This window comes from Cnephaeus nilssonii (assembly GCF_951640355.1).
Source record: "Cnephaeus nilssonii genome assembly, chromosome: 18".
NCBI lineage: Eukaryota > Metazoa > Chordata > Mammalia > Chiroptera > Vespertilionidae > Cnephaeus > Cnephaeus nilssonii.
The window spans coordinates 15,232,878-15,253,715 of record NC_137089.1 but is presented as its reverse complement, the minus strand read 5'-3'; the positions used below and the strand labels follow the sequence as shown (position 1 = coordinate 15,253,715).

At 37.3% G+C, this 20,838-nt stretch overlaps 1 protein-coding gene across 3 annotated transcripts in view; it reads right to left on the bottom strand.

Annotated features, from left to right (window-relative positions):
- RIMS2 (regulating synaptic membrane exocytosis 2) overlaps window positions 1–20,838 on the bottom strand; it is a 355,739-nt gene that overhangs the window by 41,886 nt on the left and 293,015 nt on the right. For all 3 annotated transcript variants that reach the window (XM_079795974.1, XM_079795973.1, XM_079795972.1), the window contains one exon: window positions 7,638–7,879. In XM_079795974.1, coding sequence (XP_079652100.1) covers window positions 7,638–7,879 — 242 coding nt within the window. The remainder of the gene's footprint in view (window positions 1–7,637; window positions 7,880–20,838) is intronic.

Here is a 20,838-nt window from a genome sequence, read left to right as displayed (position 1 = left end):
ATGAGTGTAGCCAAGAGAATTTTGAAGATGAATAAGATATGGATAGTCTTGACCTATGAGTTAATAAAATAAACACCAAAACAAAATTAATATTTAAAACATGATAGTATTGTTTCAACTTCTCAAATCAATAGAACAGAATAGAAAATCCAAGAACAACAAAAATAAAAACAATTAAAATATGCAAAATATGGGATTTTATATAAATAAAGTTTGGGTTATTCAATGAATTACCTAGTTCTAACTACTTGGAAAAAATAAATTTAGATTTCTACTTTTCACCATCTACAAAAGAAATTCCAGATGCATAAAAACCTCATACACACGTCAAAATGAAAAATAAAATTTTATAGTATAAGAGAGGGGAAGGTTTTACCAAATATGACACAAAACCAGGAAAATGGGCATAGGCAAAACAAGTATTACACTGGAAAAAAGAAATTAAAATAATTAATAAACCAGTAAGAGGTGGAAATATTCTTAACCTTACCAATAATCAAAGAATGTATTCAGTGTCGAGTACTAAATAAAGTGAAAGTGAAAATCTGTACTAGACTGGCAAAGATGAGAAGAAATTAACACTAATATGGCCAAGATGGGCCAAAATAAGCTCTCTGAGAATCTCTTGGAGAGGATATGAATGGCACAGTACTTTTAGAGGGTTATTTGCAACTACTTTTCTAAATTAAAAATGAGCATGCCCTTTTAGCTATTCTACGTGCAGAAACTATTCTACAGGTAAGTCCTGTATACACTTAGATGAGGAGGGAGGGGAGGTAGAGAGATTGGAAGCTTGAGGACTTGACCGCCACTGCTGGCTTTGCAATGAGCCTAGAAGCTGTGAATGAGCCCCAGCAAAGACATGGGGACTGCCCTTCAGTCCCACAAATGGGTGAAATGGAATTCTGCCAGCAAGCAGACGAGGCCGGGAAGAGGAGCCCTCCCGAGAGCCGCCAGAAAGGAACACAGTCCTGCCAACACCTTGCTTCTGGCCGTGTGAGACTCGAAGCAGAAAACCAGCCGAGCCACACTGCGTCTGGACTTCTACCTACAGAGAGTGTGAGATCATAAATTTGGTTGTTTTGAGCCTCTACATTTGTGGTAATTTGTTACAGCAGCAATAGAAAGTCTAATCCCTCAGACTCGGGCCCATCCTCTTTCCCCCTCTGCTTCCATGTGGTAGAAACCATCATCACTAGTGTTTCTAACATGTCTTCTGGAAGCCTAGAATCAAGAAAGCAAGGCCCAACGAGAAATGCATTATGGACACACTATTGCTAACTACCACTGTGCCTCGGTCTGTCACTGCCTTATATCCACACATACAGTGTGTGTACCTTCTTTGCCTGCGTACCTGATTTGAGGAGATCATCTTTAAGCATTTAAGTTTATTTTACCTTCAGAGTCATTTATGTTAGAAAAATTTCTCAGTAGCACTTCGTCTTAGTTGACATGTAAAAGCTAGAAATTGACCGTATATTTGTGTGATCTTATTAAGTAGAGAATCAGCTTAGTTCTGAAAAAAATTAATATATTACAGGTAAGGTATATAAATTTGCTATCCTAACGTACTCCCTACAAAAATAGCTACTATATACAATATAGTTGTAAATTTAAAATAAATTTTCCTAGTACAAAGGCAGCGTGATCACATTTTAAAACAATGAACTAGGCTTTTTCTTTGCTTCATTATTACTCAAGAAAACCACTGAACATTTTTGCTTCGGTTTCACATTCATGATATGATATTACCACCTATCTTATTCCACTAGTGAGAAAAGCAATTCAAGCTTTTTTAAAAAAAAAATGTTATCTCATTTAGATGCAAATGAAATACGGTATATGATTGATCATAATTACAGTGAATTATACTTGAATATATTATTGTTGACTGATTTATAGAACCATATTTCAATATGAATTCACTGGTTGAATTTGTTGCATTTCTTCCTTATGTCAAATAACCATACTGCTTGTAAGTAAATATTTATAAAGGTTGCTCACGATAAAATAGGAGTAATATATAAAACCATGTGCTGTTTCTGCTGTTCAGATATCAGTTCTAAAGTATAAATAACTTCTAAACAGTAGTTAGAGAGAAAGGCTGGTGAAGTCAAATGACGGTCGTTCAATTATTTCTGCTTAATATTTTTCCTTAATATGAAAATTATATCATGTTTACATACTTTTTTCTTTTCTTCATTAGGGAAAGGCTTGCCTTGTGTCTCCATAGCTACAGAGATACTGTTACTATGAAAAGTGCCTATCATTTCACAGCAAGGAGAGAATAAATAAACCAATAATTCAAAGCACCAAATTAGAGCCTGGGAGAAGGAAACCATGCCCGTTCTGATCGACAGCCAGGCGAGGACTGGTGAGCAGGAACAGACTGGCAGGTACCACAGGAATGGTGATAGTGATGGTGACCGCAGGTGGGCAAGGCTCCAATCCAATCAGAGAAGCCTTCTGCACGGTTCCTGACTCACAGCTTATTACAACCAGAAGAGACATGCACAGGGAATCTGCCAATTACTTTAGTTCTTACGATGGGTTCAGAATGGAGAACAGGAAAACAAGCCAGAGCAGGAGAGCTGGAGAGGCCAGGTCATGAGTCAATAATAGCTAAGAAGCCGAAAGTAAGGCAGCACATGTTGCCGGGGCAATGCAAGATAGCACAGACGCAAGCAAGCTAGAATAGTGTATAAAACATGGGGCCAAGGGCTCTTGAGTTTGATACAACTCCTGCCTCAGATGGAACTGTGGATAGAACAACACAGGAAAGAGGGAGGGAGGGAGGGCGGGAGGGCAGGAGAGGGAGAGAGAGAGAGAGAGACTTGCCACCCTGAGAAGCTGGACTGGTTTGGAAACAGATTTTACCCTGTCCTGGGATAAAGAGGAGTGTGAGGTATGCACAAGTATGCAGCTTGGCTCTGTTCTTTGTCTCTTAGAGTGAAACAAGAGACTGGCCACCCCTAGAAACCATGCCCCAGATCTACAGAAATTACTGGGGCTGCCCAGTGATGCTTCAGACGCTGGCATTTCTTTACAGAAAGAATGTCTGCAAGGTGCGAAAGCTTTCTATGAGCAATGATGCTGCACTTTTCTCTAGTTGTGGTTTCTCCTGGTATCTCTGCTCTTGGAAACCCATCTTTGTAAATAACAAGTTTCAACAGGTTTCGGGGGATTCAATTTCTGAAAATGTGAATAGAAAAGTCTCTGTGTTTGTTACTGCAGCTTAAAGGGTACTGAAAATTCATTATGCTAAAACAAGAATATTTTAGCAGGTAACACATCTTTGGCAGCTCTTCAAAGGTGTACTTGGGTGTGGAAAAGAAAGGAGATGATATAATCATGATGGGTTTGATTTGTAGAATTTCTGTATAATTTGTATAATTTTTAATAGTCCACAGTACCTACACAACAACCTTTATTAGAAACACAGTTAATCATATTGATGGAATATATACAATTTTAATAGTTTTTAAAAATCAAAGTGTTCAGTGTTAGTTTGATAGTCCACTTAAAAGTTTAAGCATGGAATTTAAATGCCATGGAATTTCACCTGAGTTTAGTATATAAAAATATCCTCGGTTGAGGGTTAACAAAAATAAAAATAAATACACATCCAGGGAATACTAAATATGATTGAGAGGCTTAAACAGAGGAATACTACAGTATGCAGAATCTGTGAGCAAATTTTATTACAGTTGAGAATGTGTAACTCAGAATAATAAGGCTAATTCATATCTAAATATATAAAGATTATTCAAATATACACAGAATGTGAGCCACTCAGTTTCATTATTACAAAATATAAAACAAAAGAGATTTAACTGGAGGTGAAAATTAAACCCTAGAACGTGATTCAAAGAGAAGACCTGGTATAACTTTAAAACTGTGAACTGTGTGCTATATGATTTAGATTATTACACTTTGTTGAGGAAGGAAATGAACTTCAGTTTTCCATTTCAGTTAGGAATAAGAAATGGACTTTTGAACATGTACTTACTTTCCAAATGAGTAAGTCAAATTGAACACAGATTCTTAAATAACCTTTTTTTTTTTTAAAAAATCTATTTTAATATATTGAAGTATATAAGTCTAACCCACTGCTGTTTCCAGTAAGATAATTTTACAAGCGACAGGTTAAGTGAAGAGCTCAGTCTGGCTGACAGCAGGTCAGAAACCTTTGGTCATCGTCTTCCCTTTGACCCAGTTCTGATTCCAGGACAAAATGACGGCGGGCAGAGGGGGAAGAAGGCCCCCAAGGGCACGGACTTGAGCTACTTCCAATATCAATGGGACCGGAAGGGCTGTGAGAGGGGCCAGTGGCCGCTCTTCTCCTACCTCCTACCTCCTACCTTTGGAAAGGAGGGTCTGGTTGAAACTCGTAGAAGCAGAGAGGCCTCCTTTATGAGCACAGCCCCCCGCCCCTCTCACAACCCTCCACCCCGGGGTTCTCTGTGGTTTACTGCGATTATTTCCTTGTCTTTACATCTTTCTAAGTTTTCTTCTACTTCTGCATTACATGTTGCCTCGCCATCAATTTCCTCATCAGAATTTCCCCACCTCATGTCATTCTTCTCTCTTAGCTCTTGTCCCACTCTCCTTTTCTAAGCGATCATGAAGCCTCCAGTGAAAAGCAATAAATTCCTCACATACCAGAACAAAAACAGAAACAAAAACCCCACCTTTTTGGACTAAAAGCTACAGAAATCACATTCTTGTGTCAGTGCCGAACTTTTATGCCTAAGAAAAGTATCCGAGATCCACTTTCCCACTATTTCAACTTCAAGCATACATCTAGGTTAAACTAGAATCTATGGCCACTCTCCCTCATAGTGTATACCTCGTATACAAATTCAGGTCCTATTCAGTTGAATGTAAATGCCGTTTCAAAAGATCATTTGACTTTCAATTGTTTTTAACAGAAACACACACACACACACACACACACACACACACACACACACGCACGCACGCACTGACAACACAGTGTAACTATTTGTGGACTGTATGAATAAATATAGAGATCGTCAAACAACTGAACACAAAGACAGAAAGGCACCTTACAACACGTGCAATGTTTTATACCACTCTACATTGGTTACAACCCTCTTGGGTGCAAAGTATCCAACTAGAGCGAGGGTGGATGAAAAAATGAGCCAGACCAGGTTAGCATCTCCTATGCTATGCTTTCAAGTCACTTGGTACTTTTCCATCAAGGCAAGCTTTGTAATTGCAACTAATTATTACTTCATTTGTTCAGGCCTGTCACTCCTTCCCACTGGCATATTCATAGCAAATGAGAAAGGATCCCAGTTAATATGCACCCTGGTGCCGGCCACAGAGTACAAATCCAATACATATTTACTGAGTAACCGTATAATGTTATGTTGTCAAATACACCGAATAAGGTAGTGAATAAGAGTGTCAGTTAAAAAAACACACAACTTCGCCTAACAGTAAAAAGTTAGAAGAATTTGTCCACTTAGAGCAGCATCAGAGAGGAAAGATGAATTCTGCCTTAGTGTTTTTCTACAAAGTCTTTGAGACCAAATAGCTTCTTTCAAAGCCCAAGGGGACAATGAGCCAACACTCATACTTTTCCATATGTTGGAGAAATGAATGACCGTTACTCCTGGTAGAATTGTATACTGTTCCGCTAGGGCTTTATTAAATTTCCAGCAAATACCTGCTACCGTCTCTTTGGAAGTCTTCCTAGTAGGTAACTGGAACAGGACTCAATTGAATAAAAAGCAAATAGTAGCTCCATATGCCTATTCAGAGTGTATGGAGTTTTCATTAAAAATGGCCTTTCCCATCCTAGCCGGTGTGTCTAAGTGGTTAGAGCATCGCCCTTGCACCAAAGGGTCTCAGGTTCAATTTCCAGCCGAGGGCGCACACCTCGGTCAAAGGTTTGTTCCATGGACCATGGTTGGGGTGCATTCGGGAGGCAACCAGTTGATGTGTCTCTCTCCTATTGATGTTTCTCTCTGTCTCTCTCCCTTCCACCTCTCTCTAAAAAAAAAAAAAAAAAAAATCAATGGAAAAAATATTCTCAGGTATTAACAACGAAAAACGAGCCTTTACCTTAAAATTGCATTTCTGTTTATATGCCGATGCTCAAAAACCTTAAAGCATTTATTTTAATAAAGTTTAAAGACTTCTTCTGAATGTCCTACAATTAAACTCATTATGGAATCAATTATTTAAATACCACATATTCTCTTGTAGTCTTACTATTGTCTGTTTTAGGTTCGTAATTTTTAAAAATTAATAAACCTTATTTTTAGAGCAGTTTTTGATTTATAGATGTTTATAAATTTTAAAGAGAAAAGTGCAATAAATTAAGTTCTACTAGAGAAATATATTAAAAATTTCAAAGGCTAACATTTATCGTATTAGTACAACACAGTTAAAACAGTTAATTATACGTAAATATTAGCAATTAAAAATAATTTAAATATTATCTTTATGTTCATAAATCAAATTTCTATTTCTATATTAAAATGCAAAATAACATTTTGAAACACAAAATGAAAAATTCTTGTAACAATCATATTAAATATAGTGAGTTTCAACCAGGTTATAAGGAATATCATCAAATAACTATTTCAATATAATATCATTACATAAGGCTCAAATTCCAAAATCGCCATTATAGTTTGTAAGATCAAGATCAGCCGGGTCCAGGGAATAATGCATCTTTCAATTTTTTTGTGTTGCACATTTTCATCTTGACTTTTGTGTATAAGAACCCTAGTATTCAAACATAAGTGAGACTTAATCCATTTGCCTATAATTTATTTGCTGTAAAAGAAACACCACATTATATGCTTTTGTCTGTTAGTTAAGTAGAAGATATACTATTATTTCCATGATACCAGGGAGTTAATGTTTAATTATCAACATCCATTTGAAAAAAAGACATTGCTTTGACTCACGGATTTCTTAATTGCTAACAGAGGCTTTTCTGAGTAGGAGCATTGTATCTAATTTATTTTGGTAGGTGTGGCTTAGCGACTGAATTTTAAACTAGCAAAGCTTTGACTCTCTTCACTGTCAGTAGAAAATCCCGCCATCCCTGCTGCTGGAGAATGTTGCTGCTTGGAGTTTTAACGGGGAAAGAAACTGCAGTGAGGAAATGGATACCACTGGTAACGGCTGCTTCCAAACTGAAAAAAGAAGTTAGGCTGTCAGCAATAAAAATAGATTATTCGCGCAAAACGTGAGGCGTCATCTTCATCACCGTATCTTGCTGGGACTGAAGATGAGCTGGGCTGGCTCCAGCTTGAGAAAGCTACAGAAAGGCAAACAGCTCACAGGCCAGAGCATCTTTACAAAGGGTCAGCAGCTGGCCATCGGGGGGACCACGGCTCAGCTCCTCCCTGAGGAAGAAAGGCATTCAAGACATTGCAAGAACAGCGGCCACGGTTCGCGTCCAAGCAGGTTCATCACTGAAAACCAAAGTCATGGCTCCATTCTCAGGGGCGCTGACTAGTTTAAAGTGCCCCTTTCCCTCTGGCCCAGGTCGTGGTCCACATGGTACTGCAATAAAATGAGCACGAGGAAAAGGATGTGTATTTTCATGACAACTCAGAGATGAAGTCGAAAGTAACAGAAAAAGGGCCTACCCGTCTGGCTGAGCTGAGAGGCGCTGCGACTTTTCCGGGACAGACCGACAATAGCTACCATTTTGGCCCCGATGCTGGAGCGCCGCTTGTGGCCGCCGGGGCCCAGGGCGCCCACCGCCGTGTCCGACTGGCTGCCCTCGCTCTTCTCCAGCGAGCACAGGTCTCCGCTGATGCTGGTGCTCTTGGTCATGTTCTTCCCCGAGGCGCCCGCTTGTCTGCTTTGCATTTTGGACGTAAAGACACTGTAGGCCGATGGATCGTTAAAGAGTGAAGACGAGAGTAAAAGGGAAAAGACAGAAAAGGTATTTTAGAGGAAACATCTGAGATCTAATGACATGTTAAGCATTTATGGGGCATATTTTGAGGATTACAATGTTTCCAAGACCAGGGTCATGACTGGGCCTTCCTATTCAGGGCGAACCTCAACACGACTATGGAAAACGGACTTATCATTTCATGTCTGGTGTCAAAGAAGACACCAGTTTGCATGACCAGAGGAAGAAAAATTCATGGAAAATCAGTGGGCTGTCCTGCAAGTGAAAAATAAGCTTTGAGGCAGCTGTGTAGCCTAAGGAGGGCGTTTCCAAAGCATTCCCCTCCTACTGATTCACTATTGCCTTCAAAAAGAAACTCGATGGAGTGGGAAAATTTTACAAAAAATGGCAAAAATTACAGCATCCATTGCTAAGAGTGGCCCTTTAAAACAAGTTTTTTCGCTTTATGAAAAACGTAATGAAGTTTATCTAGCAATAGCGAAATTTTCTAACAGGGATTGATGTTTTCATTAGCTTTGAATGAAAAATAATTTATTTCACTTCATATAGTTTCATATTTATTGACATAAGTCAATATTTAAAAAAAAAGATTTTCCTCTTGCATTCATTTGGCAAAGAAAAATCATTATCCGTTTTCTAGACGGTGGTCAGAAAGCAATCAGTGAGTCCAGGAGGCATGTGAGCTGACTGCTGATCTGCGGGACTGACTCTGTGGATGGAAGTGATCAGAGGGAGGACCTGGATTCTCTCCTGATCACTGCCCGGGGTAGGAGGTGGAGGAAGGAGGTAAAGAACGTGGAAGTAGGCTATCCATGTAGCCCTATAAACCAGAAAGAATGTGAAGGAGGCAGCCTGACTGGCAGAAATAGGAAGACTCATTTATGTATCACCAATTTTTGGCTTAGTATGAGAAAGTTTACTTTGATTCTGATCAATCTGAGCATATAACACCTAATTATAGAAACAAAATTAAAAATAGAAAACATTAGAAGTAAACTTATACATCATTTAAAGGATGAAAATAAGAAAACTGACCCACTGAGGTGAGCTCTAATCTCTATTCAATTACTTGGTTTTAGTGAACAAAATGTTTTTTCTTTCCCCCAGAGTAAAGTCTGCTAAAAGGATAGGACAGCTTGTTAATTTTATTAATGTATGTACATTTTCTCCAAAGATTTAAGAGGGGAAAGGCTCAATACGAAATTTAAAAAAAAAATACAGTAAAGTGTATTATATTAACCATCACATTAGTTTCAACAAGAAATGAGGCATAAAGAGAAAGAGAGAGAGAAAAGCAAGCAAAGAGAACAGTGTATATGCTTCTATAAACCCCAAATCGATCATTTTCAAGCTTGTTTGATTTTGCTATTCTTTAATAAGCAACAAAAACAAAACATTTTAGAGGCATATAGACATGGGCTTGAATCCCAACTTCGCTTTTTCTGAAAGAGTTAATTGCTCTACTCTGAGCCTCCGCTTCCTCTAATTTATAAAATTAGAATTTTCCTTCCTTATTTTCAATAACAGAGATAATATGTCTGAAGTAAACATTCAATAAATGGAAATTACAGTAATTATTATTAGGGATATGGGCAATAGATAAAATAAGGCTAAACATGTATTATATAAATACATAACAGCATCGATAGAAATAATATTTGCAATTATAAACGTAAAGTGAAACGTTTTGAGATGAAAATGTGTAAAACTGTTTTCATGCAGCCAGCATTATATAAGGGAGAGTAGACTACACTAGGAGTCATGAATTCCGGTTTGTTCTTTGGCTTTAGTGACTGATCTCGGGAGAGTTGTTTCCCTTTCTGGAGTTTGGTTTCCTTGTTTAACAAGTAAGAAAACCTAAGTAAGCACTAAGCAGAATGCCAGACATATGAGCTCCCAAACTATTCTCTTCCTCTTTCTCAATAGCACCATCATCACCATCATCATCCATTAAGCATCTATTAAACATCGTGAACTGCAATATCTATAAGGTCCCCTTTAACCAGTGAATGCTTTGCTCCTCTAGATATCTCCTGTTCCAGGGACTCTGAGCAAATACACAGAATGCAACGTAAGATTTTCATAGTGTGCTACCATCAGAAAAGGCCTGGCATGGCATAGAAAGAACGAAGTTTTTGGTTGAGCAAAGGCCTTGAAAATAACGACATGGGCCCATAGAGTCAGTAACCTAGAGTTCCTGTTATGTAAGAATTTGTACCCCAAACATACATTTTCGAAAAAAACCACCTACTTATCTATCAGGGAAGTCAAAGATAGACTCACAAACTATGGCTTAATGGACCTTGTGATTTCTGCATTTTAATTTTCATGGTTGGATATAAAGGGCATAAAAAACTTTGCCAAAATCAAACAGGATACAATAAAATACTAAATGGGAATGATAAATCAGCGTGTAGTTAATCTTTTAATTACCATTCAGTTTTAAGGAAGTACACCTCTCTTCAACCTAGCAACTTGGATAATGCTTTATCTACAAGAAAGGGTTGTTAGAAGTTTTGTTAAGATGGATCTACTTTTCATCTTCCTGAAACTTCGAGATCACCAGGGATGAGTTTATAAATAGTTGCGCTGGAATGCTGTTCTGAGGGAGGAGACTGATGTGAGGGCATCACTATTGGCTTATTTTACTGTCCTCAGTGGACGTCACCTAAACCTAAAGCAAACAAGCTATCAACCACACATTTTAAAGTTTTTGGGCTCTTGGTTTACAGAATACTTCTATAACACCCAAAGACTCTGCAAACATGGGTGTCATCTGGAATGCTCATTGTGCTTAATAACGCAAAGACCCATTACATGACCAATTACTTTAAAAGACAGAATTTGAAAGGGTCTAGTAATAGAATAAATTTCCAATGTTGCTGGTGATCCAGTGATAGATTTCTGAGGGGCAATTTGGCAAATGTTTAGAAAAATAAGCCGACTTTTTAACCTACCAATTCTATTTTTAGGAAAATCTTAGCAATGGGTACAGATTTAGCAAGAATGAAATTTATTGAGAATTGATTACAATAGCAAAATAAACACACACGGGAAAACCCCATAGACATCCAACTACAGAGGGTGTCTGAATAAGCTATGTCCACCAATAAAATAGAATGTACCTTTGAAAATGCTGTTGTAAATAAATATTTATTGACACAAAATATGTTCCTGACATGGAGAAAGGAAGAGGGGAAGCAGATATTTGAGCTTTTGGCTGGCACACATACTAAATAAGGAATTACCTAACGCTCGGGGACACAGACAAATTCAACTGCCAGAGGCTCTTCAGTGGCACACACAGAGAAACAAAGAAATTCAGGTAAAAAAAAGAGAAAGAAACATCTCTTGCTAAATTAGGTAGTTTGGGAAACCTGGGTTCCTGAGATGATATAGCAGTCACCTGCGTAAGAATATGAATATGAACAGGGGATTTGAAGAAAAGTAACTTGTCTGTTGAGAAAGTTTTATATTCTTAGGGGGGGAAGTATAAATGCAAAAGATCTAGATGCAGACACTGGGAACAGTATCCTAAAAGTAGTTTTAATTTTCTCTGGTTGGTAATTATGGTTTTAAAAAATGTCCTTTTTTCCCGATTTTGTTTCCCCCAAAATGAATATAAAAGGTATTGGCAATAAGAAAAAAATGGAAAGAAAGAAACAAATGAAACAAATAAAAAGAGCAGTCAAAGACCAACACTCCTTTTCCTTTGACATAGGTAAAATCATTCAACACACACAGTTCATTCCACAGGCCAAAGGTACAGCATGGCTTTCAAGCTTATCCAGTTTACTACACAATAATATTGGGTGTTGATATAGGATACTCAGTTTCAGAAAGAGACACAGAGTTTCTACATTTCTACGTTCTGTCTTATGTACATTTTCTAATTTTTGCTTTATAAAAACAATGAAAAACTAAATATTTAGTATTCTAAAAGTAAAATATATAAAACTGCCAATGCAAGTGATCTATTTTATCACATCCTTGTAGTTATTGAAAGTTGTATCCTGAAAGATATTTTTATAATTATTTTTAAAAATATATATTTTTAATTGATTTCAGAGTGGAAAGGAAGAGGTAGAAACATGAATGATGAGAGAGAATCATGGATGGGCTGCCCCTTGCACACCCTCTACTGGGGATGTACCCTGAGCGGAATTGAACCCTGACCTCCTGGTTCATAGGCTCACGTCCAACCAATTGATAGCTATCTCAGCCAGGCTATCCTGAAAGATTTTTAAAAAAAGCAAATCCAGTTTTGTCAATCATTAGGCAAAAGGTACTGAAAGGTGAGTAAAATATTTGTAAGTATTTCCCCAAAGACTTAAATAGCATATCAGGGGTTATAGAAGTATGTCATTAAATTAAATGAAGGTTACAGGCCACAGGGCAAAAAGTTAACTAATAGATTTGAATGAACAAATCCAAGTGTTTGGTTGTTAACATAAATAGAAAAGACAAATTCTGAGTTTGTGAGTAGCATTGTAAACAAAATATATAGTCCTGTCCAAACAAGAATTTCATTATATTCTTGTTTGAGAGCTGGAAGGTGGTTCGAAGAGAACTCACCCAAGGAATTAGAGACTGAGGTGATTCAGAATTTTGTGATGAGAGATACTTGGGGCCTAGCAACTAATACAGTGGAGTATGAGAACCGCAGCACAGGAACAGAGAAGACACTTAAGGATGGGAAGGAGACAGATAATTTTAAAGTAGAAGCATTTATATCTTGGGCTAGGAAGTGGTACTAGAGAGAGATTGTAGGGCTCAAACGTTAGAAGGTGATAATAATAATGGCAGAGTAGGAAAAACCCAATGAGATTGGCCAAGCTCCCAAACATGATAGAACCTTGAAAGGCTTAATTCCTTTTTCCTTCCCTCTGCTGTGTTCCTGGAGGCAGGTGCCAAGAGCTAACTGAACACCTCTCACTACAACTCATACTTGCTTGCACCAGTTGCCAGTCATTGGGTGGATGTCTGGACTATAAAGTGCCATTTCTTTAATTCTGGCATATTTTTTGCTTCGTGTGTGTGTGTGTGTGTGTGTGTGTGTGTGTGTGTAAGAAATCCAGCTACTGTCTAAAGTTCCCCTAACTAAAATTAGATACACTTTATCTATATTAAATATTCTTCCTTTCCTAAAATGTGGAACTTTAAATCAGTATCCTAATTAGGATTGAATAAGCTTTATTTCACTTACTCAAATGATGATCTACAATTTTAAGCTACTAAGGTAGTGATAATTTATTCAACCAATGTTTATTGCACACCTACATATATGGGATACAAAATGGTATGACATAGTCTCTCTTAATTAATTTACTGGCAAACAGTATGTAAAATGCAAATATGGCTGCATAAGAGCATGGTCTTAGTTTATAATTGAAATTTCAATGACCAACTCTAATACCAAGAAACCCTAGTTGTTGTTTTTTAATGAACCTTACATTTAGTAGGAAGACATGTGGATATGTAGATACTTAAAATAGTCTTAAAATAGTTCTTTCTCAAGGCTCTTCCCTTAACTTCCTCTCCATCTCCACCACCTCCCAGTGCCAAGCCACATGTCCACTGCCTGGACTATTGCAGTCATCTTCTCACTAGAAGAAAACCTAATGGCTAAACATTCAAGAAAACATTACTCTTCCTATGTAAAATCTGGGTTTCTCATGTTAATTCTTTGATTTCTTTTGGAGAGGACAATTTTTAAAACTTAGTATTTTTTACATTACTGCAGGCACTGTATATAAATGCATTCTATCAATATACTATAATGTATTAGAATAGTATCTAAATGTATTGAAGGGTGTGTGTGTGTCTCTGCCACAAAATTGATATCCAGAGTTAAGAAGAAATAGCTAGCTAATTAATAAAGTATCTTTTTTTTGGGGGGGGGGTCAAAAGCATCTGCCTTGATTATAGTCGTTAGTAACGAAGCCATGTGTGAGGTTCTTAGGTCTTGGTCTCATGGCGGGAAGCAGTCCGGGGATGTCACTGCTTAGACAGGAATAGTTTAAGAAGCGCCAGGAAGGCCTGTCATCTCCAAAATTTATTCCCCAACAGCTTGCCAATGACTAAAATTCTACTATGTTGTCACAATTTCTAGATCCAAAACCACGTTGCTAATAGTTGACCAGCAAAGTCTCTTGTACTCGTCGGACAGCATTTTCCTAACCTAGCGTGGGAGGATGCTGAAGCTCACTGTTACGGTACTTTTAACCTCTACATTTTATGGCTTAAAATACTTGTGTTCATTTGTGCATTAGGCAAAGTTCCAGTCATCATTACTCCAGTTTGTTTTACATGTGACTCAGAAACCACCATGAACCAAGAGACAGTAACTTCCTTCGATGATTGTAAGGACAGTAATATTTTGACAAGATGGCCTTGGTCATATACCAATACACAGAGTGTTTTTTGGAACCATTTAAAGGAAGGCCTTCAGCTTGTTAGAAATCTAAACTTATTTTTTCCCCTCTCAGATTCTAAGTCCTTCAGTCCCGCAGAGACAGCGAGTCCCTGCTCCGGAACGGGGCCTCAGCAGGCACACGGCTCTTCCAAGGCCAGGAGGTCCGCGGGAATTGGCGCTAACGTCGGGAAGTTAAGTGAACCATTTTTTTAAGTCTACTGCATGGTGTTTGGGGTTTTTCCTAATATTATTATAAATGTGACAGATATAAAACAATAACAAGAAAAAAAAAGATTGGCAGATTTTTCTGAAGCTAAAATGTATCTTTCCCAATGTTAGGAATTTCTAAAGTCTTGTCTTTTTGGCCTCATTACATAAACAAAGCAAAGTACACAGTGAGAATGTTGAGATTAAAGCCATGCTTCTCTAGGTATCAATATTTTTAATTTTCTTTGGTTGGAGTAATCAATAAAATGATTGTATACTAAGGGTTTGTTTTTTTTTAAACATTGTTTGCCCCCATAAAGGTATTTTTAAAAGAGAGTTACTGATCAACATGCTTTAAAGAGAAACAAATTATATTTAAAATAGGCCTAATTCTTCATACTTGGATAATGAAATAACAGTAGTCTCCCTTATCCATAAGGGATATGTCCCAAGACCCCCTGTGGGTGCCTGAAACTGTGGGTAGTACCAAACCCTATATATACATGCTCACCTTTTCACATAAAGGAGCACTTTACCGCCTCTTTATCTAAATTGTCAGCATCACTAACTTTTGCTCTGTGGGGCCATGATTAAGTAAAATAAGGTTACTTGAATACGAGATTTCCAGGCCATGACAGTTGATCTGATTAAGGCGATGGCTATAAGCAAGTAATAGAAGGGCAGGTAGCAATATACAGCATGGATATGCTGGACAAAAGGCTGGTTCCTGTTCTGGGCAGGATAGAGCAGGAAGACACAAAGTTTCATCATGCTACTCACAATGGCACAGAATTTAAAACATATGAATTGTTTATTTCTGGAATTTTCCATTTAATATTTCAGACCGAGGTTGACTACAGGGAACAAACAGTGACAGTGAAACCATGGATAAGGAGGCCGAGGGCGGGTGGCTCCTATAATTCTTCTAGTTTTCAAATTCTCTTAGGCTTAGGGCACAGTCCCTCACAGAAAAAATTTTATATTTGATTCTTTGGTATATAAGCAGCTCAACAATGATCTATTCAAGGGAACAAAATCTGACAATTTTACCAAGAAGTAAAACCTAAATTTAGGTACTAAGTAAGTCAGACATGGGTTTCTATCCTATTTCTATCATTTAAGAGTTCATGACCTTGATAATATTTCTTTACCTGTTTCTGAGCATTAGTTTTCTCATATATTTATTATGTACCTTTCCACTTGAGTGTAAGCTTCATGGGGCAAGAACATTGTTTCTTTTGTTCACTGTGAAATCCCAGGTTTTAAAATAATGCCTGCCACATGGTAAGTGTACAGTATTTGTTGAATCAATGAGTTAATTAATCTAACAAAATAACTCTCCCAAGGTTGTGATGAGGATTAAATAAAAAAAGACACACGTAAATACAACATTTAGCACAGGCTAAATGTTAGCTCTAATTATTATATATGTTTACAATTACATGGGGACTTTGAGGCTTTAGTAAAAATAAACACTTAAACTTGCTAGATTTATTCGAAGCAGCTACTTTACATAAGCAGAGAAGTCAGTGGCCTCAAAGAAATGGTCCTTCAGACTTCATATAAGTGAATAGTTAAGATACCTTTGATCATTTCAAACTGGAAAAGATGTATTTCAATGAAAATGTTTTTAAGGTGATCCTGTTACACATATGATTAATAATTAATACTGCATATACAACTAAATTAAACAGACATTTATTATCTATAGATACTGTGGTAAGTACTGAATAAAAAAGTTATACACTTTTGGCACTAAATGATATGCTACACACAATCCAGGCAAATAAACTCACTCTTCCGTTTTGTTGGTAAATACTGAGTTCAATGGGAAGTTCTCTTTATGTTACAGATCATCCTCCTGAAAACCTCCCAAGCGTAGACTTTCCTATAAGCCCCTTTCTGACTGGAAAGACTGCCAGTTTAAGTGCTGAATTATTGCTTTAGCTAAATGTTATTAAGACTGGATAAAAATGCTCAGTGAGGTTAGAGACATAATGGTAGCCAATGAAGAGACCATCAAAAAGGAGTGGACCCTTAACCTGGACACACTGTAGCAAAAGTGTTCACATGAAACATTACAGTAATATTTTCTCAAGTTTGTGTTGAAAACTAACAGCAATAATATTCAAGGCTATTATTACTTCCATTACAATTAGCCACTTTATGAAACTAATATACTTTCATTTTCAAATGAACCTATTCTTCAAATGAAATAATAAAGATGAACAGAGAGTGAGAGAGAGAGAGAGAAAGCAATTTGTAAATATCATCTCTCAAACAGACTTCTCCTAGCATATTTACAGGCCACTTCTGTTTTTATGGATATTTATCTGTTATAAGCTCTCTTCCTTTAATAAACATAACCTGGCGCTTCTCTTAAACTCATGTTTGAAGGACTAAATAATGAATTAAATGTACAAATGCAAATATAAAAACAAGGTATTTCTTCACCTCGACATGTCTTACAGTATTCAATTATAAGCCCATGATAAACAGGTGTTGATATTGTTTTATATTGCACTAAATATTTGTATAGTAAAATTTTGATTAAAATTATTAAAAACAATGTTGCTAATTGATAGTATATGAAGATGCTAAATTTTTAATTTAAAAATGTACATTTAAGATGTAACATTTATTATATTATACACTATTAAATCCTTGTATTTTAAATTCTTATGCTCTAAAATAAAAATCATAAACCCTCAGAACTTTATGAATGATTATGCTATAGATTATTATACAATGAAACTATCAACTATTTACCATCAGTCATTTAAAGTCTAATTTATATAAATAAACACAAATATGCCATATATATATTTTATAAATAGTCACATATAAAAGTTTAATGGAAAAATGATGAGTTTGAAAGATAGAATTACCAACCAGATTGTTGTATTAAAAAAGACCAGAACTTTGTACAAATTTGATAGTCTACTTGCTTTCAAACAAAACAAAACTACTAGCGTTTCTTTCTTCTTCCCAACAAATCTGTGTCTTTCCTAACCAAGATTTCTTAAACCATACTTCTCTCAAGAGAAGTAGACAAAGAGCTTGACTCGGAGTGTTTTACTCTGTAGAATTACACTTTATGAAGTGTCTAGATCTGCAATGTCCAATACTGTAGGCACTAGCAACATGCGGTTGATGAACACCTGAAATGCGCCTCATCTAAACGGAGATGCACTGTAGGTACAATGTACACACTGGTTTAGAAGCCTTCGTATACCCTCCAAAAATAAAGATTTCATTAACCTTTTTACATACATTAATATTTGAAGTGAGAATATTTTGGATGTATTAACATAAAAAGTATATTAAATTACTCTCACTTGTTCGTTTTTATTTTTTTAATGTACCTACTAAAATATTTAAACTTATATATGTGGCTCATATTTTTTACTGGACAATGCTGCTCTATATAACTGGTGTTAAATGGCATATATAGATTACAGCAAAAATATTTGAAATAAAATGTTTTTTTCCTATGTAAATTATATTTCCCCTTGATGTTAATTATGAACTTAGTGTTGTTCCGTGAATAAAATGAACTAATGCAAAACCTCACAAAGGCAATCAAATGATAACATTGACAAACATTAAGCTTAATATTAAAAATGAAAACTATAATACACTTAACGCTCAAAACAAAATAAGTTCATTTAAAGTGATAATATAAAGCAATAAAATAATACTTAGCAAATAAATATTATAAAGACAAGTCAGACACATGTTCTAAAATGAACAACTTATTTTTCTATTTTAATGCTTATTTGGGGATATGGATTTCCACTTTGTTAAGGGCAATGACTCCTAATCTTGAACAAAGACTATTTATGATTTGTATATCTAGTAGGAAAAATAATTACCTACTGGGAAGTCAACTGAATTTAACCAGGAGACTCACATTCACGATTTAGCTGCACTACTTGAGTAATTGTTCCTCAGTTACACCATTACCTAAAATGGAGATAATATACTCCAACTTTATTCAGAGAGTTGCTACAAGGCTTTCTACTCCTTTATTTCTAGCTCATTTAATCAGGTATTCTTATCCTTCAATATTATAACTTTGATTCCCACGCTTTTTCTCAAATTATCAGCTCCTTTATCTTACATTTAAGTTAGATTTCACAGCCCATCATTTCAATCACTCTTTTGCAAACACTCTCAACATTTTAGCAACCCCTCTTCGTACACATCCAACTGGCAGAACCCTCTGGGGACTCCTATTATGTGCTTCTTCTATGCCTACATCTCAACGTTTGAGCACTGTCGGAAAAAATATCAGCAGGACAACACTGATTCCACTATAATTCCCTGTCATTGGCCTTAAAGTTACTCTACTTCCCACTCACTCCACAATAACCACTCCACTCCTTCTTCATGCTACTCACACCTCCACCTTTTGCTTTCCTCTCGGCAGGATAACTTTTCTTTTTATTTCATGGGACAAATGGAAGCTATCAGAAGATATAAACACCATATTTGTATCAATGTACACACACACACACACACACACACAACACACACACACACACACACACACACACCAACAATCTCTAAATCTAAGCTAGCTGACTACGCTTTTTTCCTAACTCCAGACTGTCTACCCTATAGCCTACTCATAATAACCACTCAGATGTCACACAGGATTAGGATTTCACAAGTTTGATATGTCCCAAACAAAACTTAATTTTTTAATCAAATACTTCCTTATAGTCTTCCCTGTTTCAGTAAAGAGTATAACTTTTCACCAAGTTGCTTAATTTGGAAATCTAAGAGATGCCCTCGACTTCTCCTTTTCCTTTATCCCCATACTCAATCTATCATTAGAGCCTCCAGATTCTAACCCTAAAATATATTTATATCTTTCCACGTCTCCCATCCAGGTGTTTACCCACCCGAGTCCATGTTACTCTTGTCTACTTTACTGCAATACATCCTCACTGCCCCTGCTCTATGTTCCATATAATAGCAGCCAGAGTCGTTTTTTTAAAAAACATAAATTATGTCCCTAGACTTCTAAAACTCTTCCATGTCTTCTCATTGTACTTGGGTAAACCCCAAAATCCATAAAATGGAAGTTATCAGAAGGATTTTTTCTTATCTCCCGACTGTCTATGAACAACTTGCTTCTGCACGCTATCCCCTCCCTTTCCCTCCATAACAAACCAACAAACGCCTCCCCTCGCAAATACCACTTCCTCCACAGGAGCTCGGGAACCCACCCTCATTCTCCAAGGTCCTGCAAGTCTGCGTGACTTGGCCCTGTCTTTCTCTTTCACCCCACCTCATTTTTCTTTACAAACTACTTCTCCGCCTCTTCTAAATTCCTCAAAAACGGCAAGCACGTTTCCACCTCAGGACCTGCACACATATTGTGCCTCATTTGAAATAATCCTCAGAACAACCTTATGAGAGAGGAACTTGCTATAGGAACAGAAGGGTAAGTGTGCCCAAGGTGCCATTGCTAGCAAGGCCTGTACGATTCAAAAACGCATGCTCTTAGGCACCACACTTGACCAGTACTGGAAACAAATTCCGCTTAGCTTAGAGCAGGGTGGACAAACTTCAGACTGCCTCAGGATAATCTGGAGGGCATATATATATATACTTTTTAAAATTGATTTCAGAGAGGAAGAGAGAGAAACATCAACGAAGAGACTCATTGATTGGCTGCCTCCTGCACACCCCCTACTGAGGATCGAGCCCACAACCCAGGTATGTGCCCTTGACTGGAATCAAACCTGGGACCCTTCCGTCTGCAGGCTGACGTTCTATCCACTGAGCCAAACTGGCTAGGGCCTATCTGGAGAGCTTATTAAATCAGCGTTCCCTGTCCCATTCCCAGAGTTTTTGATTCAGTGGGTCTGGGGTGGTGCCTGAAAATCTGCGTTTTTCACAAGATTGCAGGTGACCCTGATGCTGCAGACCCAGCGGCCAGTCTCGGAGACCCGCTGGCTGGTCGTACTCAGCAGTACAACTTTCCCATGTGGAAAGACGGGAAGCCTTCACTGGCTGTTCAGAATCACCTACATTTTTGGTATTTTCACCAGCGTAGACAACTGCCGCCAGGTGGCATCAAAATGCATCTGGTATCTGGGCAGCGGGACTCTGGTAGCGAGACTGCACACCAGCTGGGCAGCTTCCCCCAGGTCATTTCATGAACCTAACGATATGGCAACGTCACATTCGACATCATGAATGTTTGGATGCCAATTACAGTGTGTTCTCAAGGTTTTATTATGTCGCCACTATAAAAACGCTACTGCAATCGTCTGCTCTCTTCTCATAG